The sequence below is a fragment of the Benincasa hispida genome, chromosome 1, assembly GCF_027475165.1.
Source record: "Benincasa hispida cultivar pf3 chromosome 1, pf3_genome.v1.1, whole genome shotgun sequence".
Lineage (NCBI taxonomy): Eukaryota > Viridiplantae > Streptophyta > Magnoliopsida > Cucurbitales > Cucurbitaceae > Benincasa > Benincasa hispida.
This window is the reverse complement of record NC_143478.1, coordinates 35,649,826-35,657,199: the sequence shown is the minus strand read 5'-3', so window position 1 is coordinate 35,657,199 and position 7,374 is coordinate 35,649,826. Positions and strand designations below refer to the sequence as shown.

The window sequence follows — 7,374 nt, the reverse complement described above, 5'->3', positions numbered from 1 at the left end:
CAGCAATAAACTTCTATCGACGATAAACTCTTACCAGCGACATGGTTTATCACTGATAGACTCCTACCAACAATATGGTCTATCACTGATAGACAATCTAAACCTTGCCATATTTGTTGTTTTTTCTACATTACGTTATATCTACTGATGCTTTGGGTTTGATTGCTATATTTATAACTATTCCAAACAATGTTTAAATGTTCAAATTTACGTATTAAATGATTAAGTAAGAATATCGATTGTATAATATTATGATGATTATGCCCCATTTGAGGAATCATTTTAATTTTCTACTTTTGCATTTGTTTTCTTTCGATTTCTTTATTTTGGTTTTCAACTTTCTTAAAGGAACACTTGAAATTGTATTTGTAGTCAAAAAAAAAAATTTTTTAAAAAAAAAAAAAATTAAAAGCTAAAGAATTTTTCAAATTTTATTACATCGATAGAAAGTATATTACAAAATTTATATAAACATTTGAATGATGATAGTGCTTATAAACTTTGTTTTTTTTAAAAAAATCAAATAATTATCGAAGTCTAAAATAATGATAAGAATCAATTCTAGAACTTCGTTTGATAATCATTTTTTTAAAAAAATTAAGCCTATAGACACTACTTTTTCATTAGTTATCCGTCTTTTACAAATAGTTTAAAAAACGATGCCAAAATTTGAAAACTAAAAAAAAAAGTAGCTTTTAAAAAGTTGTTTTTGTTTTTGGAATTTAACTAAAAATTAAACCAGTGTACTTAATAAAAATGTAAATCATTGTAAGAAATGATAAAGAATTAGGCTTCGTTTTCAAAAAACAAAAACAAAAACAAAAAATAAAATGATTACTAAACGTGACCTAAATATCTTATTTCACTCTCATACATTTTAATAGAAAAAATTATAAATACTCATAATAAGATGGTTTTTCCCTCTATGTTAGTATTTCTGTTTGAATGAACAATATTTTTTCAGACTTTTTTAGAATAAAAATTGTAGATATTCCTCCTTTTTTCTGTTAGTATTTCTATTTGAATAAACAGTTTTTTTTTCCGGATTTTTTAAAATAAAATTTGTAGATACTAGTAACATTCTATCCAAGCAATTATGTGCATACGTATTTTGAGTATATTATATTTGTTCACTCCTTAAAGTTTTTTTTTATCCTTACCTTGCGTTATAATGAGCAAAATAAAAATAAAGAAAAATGGAGCTCGTGTTGGTGGAAAAACGATAAAGAAATTGGTAAAAAAAATATTTTACAATTCCAAACTTTTAAAAATTGTTAAACGCCATTGAAATGAAAAGGAAAAAAATCTGAATTAATCAAATAACAAACTTTGTTCAATCCCATCAAATACCTTTTAGATTAAATTGTCAAAAAAAAAAAAAAAAAAAAAAAAAAAAAGATTATATTCTTATAGAGGGAAAAAAACCGTTTCGACCACAGTGGGAGTCGAACCCACGACCTTTTGATCCGAAGTCAAACGCGCTAATCCACTGCGCTATGCGGTCCTTTTGGGAGAAATTTCAATTTTATTTTATAATTACATTATATACACGTATTAATGAAAATTGTATAAAAATTATAAAATTCCTGAACTTAAATAATAATAATATACATTTTAGTCCTCCAAATTTTGGTTAGGTTACATACTTTTTCAAATTCGATATATCATCCTCGTCCTTCCATCCTTTTTTAAGCCCTTTTTTGTTATTTATATAACATAAGTGGACATGGAAATATTTTATTAAAAATATACACGTTATAAATTTTAAAATAAGATTATATATTTAACTTTTTTAATAATAAAAACCTTTTCACCTTTTCTAGGACAAATTGCCAAAACAATCTCGAAGTATGGTAGTAGCTGTAATTACACTCTCAAACTACTACAAATGTTAAATTGGACCCTTAACTTTACAATAATCATAGAAATTAGACTAATAAAAAATAAAAATTGCATCCTCAAACTTATACAAATGTTACAGTTTATATAATTATAGAAGTATGATAATCCAATTTTAATATTTATATAAGTTCGAGGACTCAATTTTTAAAATTGAAAGTTTAAAGGTATAATTGCAACTACCATCATACTTTAAGGGTGATTTTTGCAATTTGTCCTTTTTTAAAAACTAATTGCCACTCTTATTTTCTTACCATGTATTTGGTTTAACTTTTCATGTGTTAATTTTGAGAAAAAAATATTTTCAAAAAGTTGCAGTGTTTGACAACCATCCAAAATAATTTTTGAAAAAAAAAAGTTTATGACATAAGTTGCTTTGAGAAAAACACTTCAAATCAACTCTTAGGAAAAAAAAATAGTGCTTAATAGACAATCTCCTCTTAATTTGTATAATTTATAAAATTACCAAAATGTCATCACGTGTCCTCTACCTCACTTCCACCATCTTGCCACCAACTACCACTGCCCTCCATCGGTCACATTCGATGACCACCATCGACAACCTTCTTTGATGAAACTCTTGGCAACCATCTTCGATGACCACCGCTGATGGCTAGCTCTGGCTAACACTTTCGGTGGCCACCACCAATGACTCCGACGACCATCGTTGGTGACCAACTCTAAAAACCATCACCACGGCATGACAACATCCAACGCCCTACCACCACCACCAACTTTGGCTTCAAATATTTTAAATTTAGTGTGTAGTATTTTATAATCATTCTTTATAGTAATTTGATATGAATATAAACACAAATCAAATAAACTTGTATATAAAAACATTTTCGAGAAAGTGTTGCCAAACACATTTATATTTTTATTTTAAGTAGTTTTTATCAAAAGTATTTAAATAAAATTGACATTTTGAAAAGAGAAAAACTTGGGTGCTCCCTTGAATGCATCTATCTTGATGCATCTCAAGTATAGTCTAATAAAATTTTGCCATGTGACATTTTTATTTTGTAGAAAAATAATTTTTTAATTATTTTTTCTGGAGTAGAGAAGTGGGGAGCACAAGTGATAAGTGCAACCTAATCATTGTTCTTTTGAAAAATATTTTTTTATCCTAGTTAATTCAAATAAACTGCTCCTCTCCTCCGTCATTCACTCTCCTTCCTCTTTCATGACCAAGAAAAGTATTCTTTTAATAATAATAATAAAAAAAATAGGTACCATGTCAATTTTCCATGGTAAATTAACCAAAGAGGCAAATAAAAAAGAGTGCTACCGAAAATAAAATTCATGGTTAAACTTGTTGAGTTTGAAAACTCAATGACCCACATGCAAATTAACCCATACATTAGGGATCAAAAATATATTTTTCTCACATTCTTATGTTTGAGTGGATTAATTGCTCAATAAAACAATTCAAGAGTATAATCAGAATATTGTCAACTTTTTGTTAATTAAAACTATAATTGAGATTGATTTTGAGAGAAGTAGAAGTAATTATGACAGAATCTTAATCATTTTTTGTTTGGTAAAATAAATTATGATTAAATCTACTAAAATCATTTTTAAATCACGCGTTCATTTGACGCCCATTTAAAATCAATTATTTTCTAGCTTTTAGATTCTCCTAAAAGCATGTACGATATTTAATAAAATTTATTTTTTAAATTTATCAATTTAAATTAAAATTTAAACAATTATATCTCTATTTTAAATAATTATAAATAATCATAAATTATAATAAAATAATTTTAAGTTCATTTCAATTATTGTATTTAAAATATGATAATTTAGTATTTATTTACCAAATATATGTAATCAATTTATTCAAATATAAAGCTGAAATTTACCTAATACTAATAGACTCATGTTAAAATGAACTTTACAGAAAGCACGAAAGACATTTCAGCTTTCTTTTTTTCTAAAAATTTTAGATTCAAACTCATCCTGACCTAGTTTAAAAAAAAAAAAAAACAAAAAAAAAACAAAAAAAACAAAAAAACAAAAAACAAAAAACAAAAAAACAAAAAACAAAAAACTTACCTATCATGTGATGTAATATTTTCATAAGAAGATTAAATAGTTATTGTTTTTTAAATTATATTGTTATAGCTCAGAGTTATAAATTGGGGATTTTTTTTTGTTTTTAAGTATTGCACCTTTTTTTTTTAAGTTTTAATAATATACAACTTCCAAAATTATTTAGAAAAATATTATAGTAAACGCTATTAAAATGGGTAGATTTGAATTATTTTTAATAGTTTAATAGAGTTGGTGGGCCAAATAATCCCACGATTGGTACCTATACCAACATAGTACACGATACCTTTTTTCTCTTTGACATAATATTATACAAACTTCGTGCTTAAAGTACACTTGATTTGAAGCAAACCATATGTCTGGTAACTTGAGTTTTATAAAAAGCATGTGAGTGTCGTGCAAAAAGTAAAAAAAGTAATATTAAATTATGAAAATTGCTAAAGTAAACTTAGTTTAGTAGTATTGACATGACATTTCATCGTAGAGATGAAAGATTCGATCCTCAATCCTATAATTATTGTACTAAACAAACTTGTAAAAATTGATATCAATGACATAAATATAAGTTGAGTGAGAACAAACATCCTAAAACGACAATCACACAAAGAGAATCACAAGAGAAGGTAGAGAAGGTAAAGGGGACTACAAATATATCAACCAAACAAAAATAAGCCAACAAAGACAATTCTTACATTTTATTTTACAACTCCAAATTCACTAAAGAAAATTAAAGAATCCAAACAAAAAAGAGAAAAAGGCAAGAAAAAAGATTGCAACCATTCATTTGATCTGAAGAGAAAAAGAAGAAAAAATGAATTGCTAGAGATTGATGACAGTTTGATAAGGAATCTCAGTGTAATCAATTTCATCAGCCGACTCCATAGCCATATTCCCCAACCTCACCAAACTCCCAGTCGCCAAAATTGCTTTGGGATTAATATCATGCATCGATCTCAAATACAAGCTCCGAATCGCAGCAATGGCTGCATCGAACAACGGGGTCGTTTCATTCTTCTTGCACTTCGCAGTCACATTCGACCCCAAAAGACAGTGCCCCAACACTCTTAAAATCGGCTGAAGCATCTCCCACGGCAACGGAATTCTCCCAATACTCTCCTCCTCTGCCTCCTCCGCCGCCGCTTCCTCATTTTTAACTTTTCCCTTTTCATCATCGCCGCCGCTGGCCCAGATCCGGCAAAACTCGCAGAACTCAATCTTGGAAGTTTCTGGAATCTTATCGATTTTCGTGTAGTAGAGTTCGAGGGCGACGCCGACGATTCGAGCCCTCTTGGTGGAGCGGACCATACCGTGGGGCTCCAACGATGGGGAGATTACGGCGAGATTGAGAGCGGTGGCATTGTTTTTGAGAGGGGATTTGGATTCGTGGTAAATACTGGGGTGGGTTAAATCGGGGATGTTGACGGAGAGGGGTTGGCTGGCGCGGCGGTTGGTTTCATGGGCGTAGAGGGCGAGGAGAACGGCTTCGAACCCGGCGAGGGATTTGCGGCGGGAGACGACGCGGGAGAGGTAAGCGCCGAGGAGAACAGGGAGGAAGCGGAGGACGACGAGTTTGAGGTCGGGGTTGTTGGATTGGAAAGTATCGTAGAGCCAACGGCAGAGGTTGTCGTCGCCGGCGCCGGAGGTGGGGCGGCGGAGGAGGGCGGTGATTTGGGCGGTGGTTTCGAGGTCGTTGAGGAGGGCGAGGGCGGGGTTGGGTGCGGAAGGGAGAGATGAGGGGATATTTGGGAGAATGGATTTTAGGGATTCAATGGCGGATTTTGCGATTGTGGTTAAGGATGACGATTGTGAGATATCGAATCTCACCACGGGGCCGCTTCCGCTTGCTCTGCTGCTGGTTTTGATGACGGGTGCTTCGGCGGTGGCGATGGTGGGGGTGGTTTCTTCGGCGGCGGCGGTTTCATCGATGGCAGTTTCTTCTGCGGGGGTTGGTTTTTCTTCGGCGGCGGGTTCTTCTGCGGGGGTTGGTTCTACGGCGGCGGGGGAGTCGTCGTCGGAGGAAGAGGAGGACATTGGTGGAAATTGATTAGTTTTCTTTAAAATAAATAAATAAAATAAAATAAAATAAAATATAATGGAATTTGATATTTGAGTTTTGTTTTTCTTATTTTCTTTTTATTGTTTTTTCTTGGGAAAACGGGGTTTGAAAGTTTGAAGGTAAAATGAAAGGAAAGTGTGGAGGGAAAAGAAACGAGGAGAAATAGGATCGAGCTTACAACGTTGAGACCTTTCCCTTCAAATTCTCCATCTCTCGAAACTTTCATCCACTACTTAGGCAACTACATGTAACCATGAATTTTTATTATTTTATTTCATTTATTTCATTTTTAATTAAGTTATACGTTTGATTCAATTGTTTAAAAAGACAACTTAATTACATAATTTTAAAAACTCTGATTCTAGATGAATGATAGGAATAATTTGGGGGGAAAATGTTTGTAAGGACTAACTGAGAGCGAACCAAGCTCCTCATGCTTTTGTGCTTTGGCTTCCTCCTAGGGCATTTTTGATTGTCATTTCTAGTCTCAAAAAAAAAAAAAAAAAAAAAAAGGAAAAAAAATTATTTTAATGACTTACGGCAAAGTAGTGCAAATAATTTGATTGAAAAATGGGTCTTTTTTCCAATTCAGTTTAACTTGAGGGTGTTTTGTACGGATGAGTTCAATTAGGAGGCTCAAATGAAAAATGAACACCAGTTGAAAAAGAGATGAAAAGTGGCTTCTGCTTGCATCATCCACGTGTGATTTTACCGCTTCGCCCCTAAGATGCACCCTACATGCCTACCACGACCATGGTACTCGATCTTTGATTGCTCGTCACTCGATCCTCGATGTTGAGTCATTCGAGACCTGATGCACTGTGTTATATCCATCATACTCGATTATGTCACGTCGTACTTGATACTCAATTACTTTATACTTGATCGTTTTGAATTGCTCATGCCGTCGGAGATTTGTTCTGTAGATAATGCTCATGTACGAACATATACAAATTGGGGAATTTCCTGACAATTCTCACAATTCTTTCAAATCAATTTCTTGAAAAGTGAAGTATTTTTTTTTTATTAACAAAGAACAAACAGAGCTGAAACACAAAAGAGAAAATCGAGCTCACTTTCCATCCAAAAAAATCACTTCACAAAACCCGATTTTGTTGACAAAAATCAAGTTATAAAGACTTTCAGATCATTATAGACAACTCATTTCACACCTCAAGTAAGTAAATGTGCTAGTTTTTATTCACGTTTTTTATATTTTCGACGTTGGGAGAGACATACGAACATAGCAAAGAGAACGAGTGAGTGTGAGTTTGTATAGGGATAAAAGCCCTAGGGCAACGAAAATCTCATAATCTTTTCTCGAAATTAATTTAAAAAATGAAAAATCCAGTATATTGAAAACAACA

The 7,374-nt window shown here is 32.1% G+C and overlaps 1 protein-coding gene and 1 non-coding gene across 2 annotated transcripts; both read right to left on the bottom strand.

Moving 5' to 3' along the window:
- Nucleotides 1–1,430: 1,430 nt before the first annotated feature.
- TRNAR-UCG (transfer RNA arginine (anticodon UCG)) lies at nt 1,431–1,504 on the bottom strand. Its single transcript has one exon. It is a non-coding gene; the product is annotated as a tRNA-Arg (tRNA).
- Nucleotides 1,505–4,619: 3,115 nt separating this feature from the next.
- LOC120071285 (hyccin) lies at nt 4,620–6,505 on the bottom strand. The gene has a single exon (XM_039023479.2). The coding sequence runs from the start codon at nt 5,980–5,982 to the stop codon at nt 4,771–4,773; it is 1,212 nt and encodes a 403-aa protein (XP_038879407.2). The 5' UTR covers nt 5,983–6,505; the 3' UTR covers nt 4,620–4,770.
- Nucleotides 6,506–7,374: the final 869 nt, after the last annotated feature.

What these genes read in the sequence shown, in the direction of transcription:
- LOC120071285 (XM_039023479.2), bottom strand. Translation starts at nt 5,982, where the DNA reads ATGTCCTCCTCTTCCTCCGACGACGACTCCCCCGCCGCCGTAGAACCA.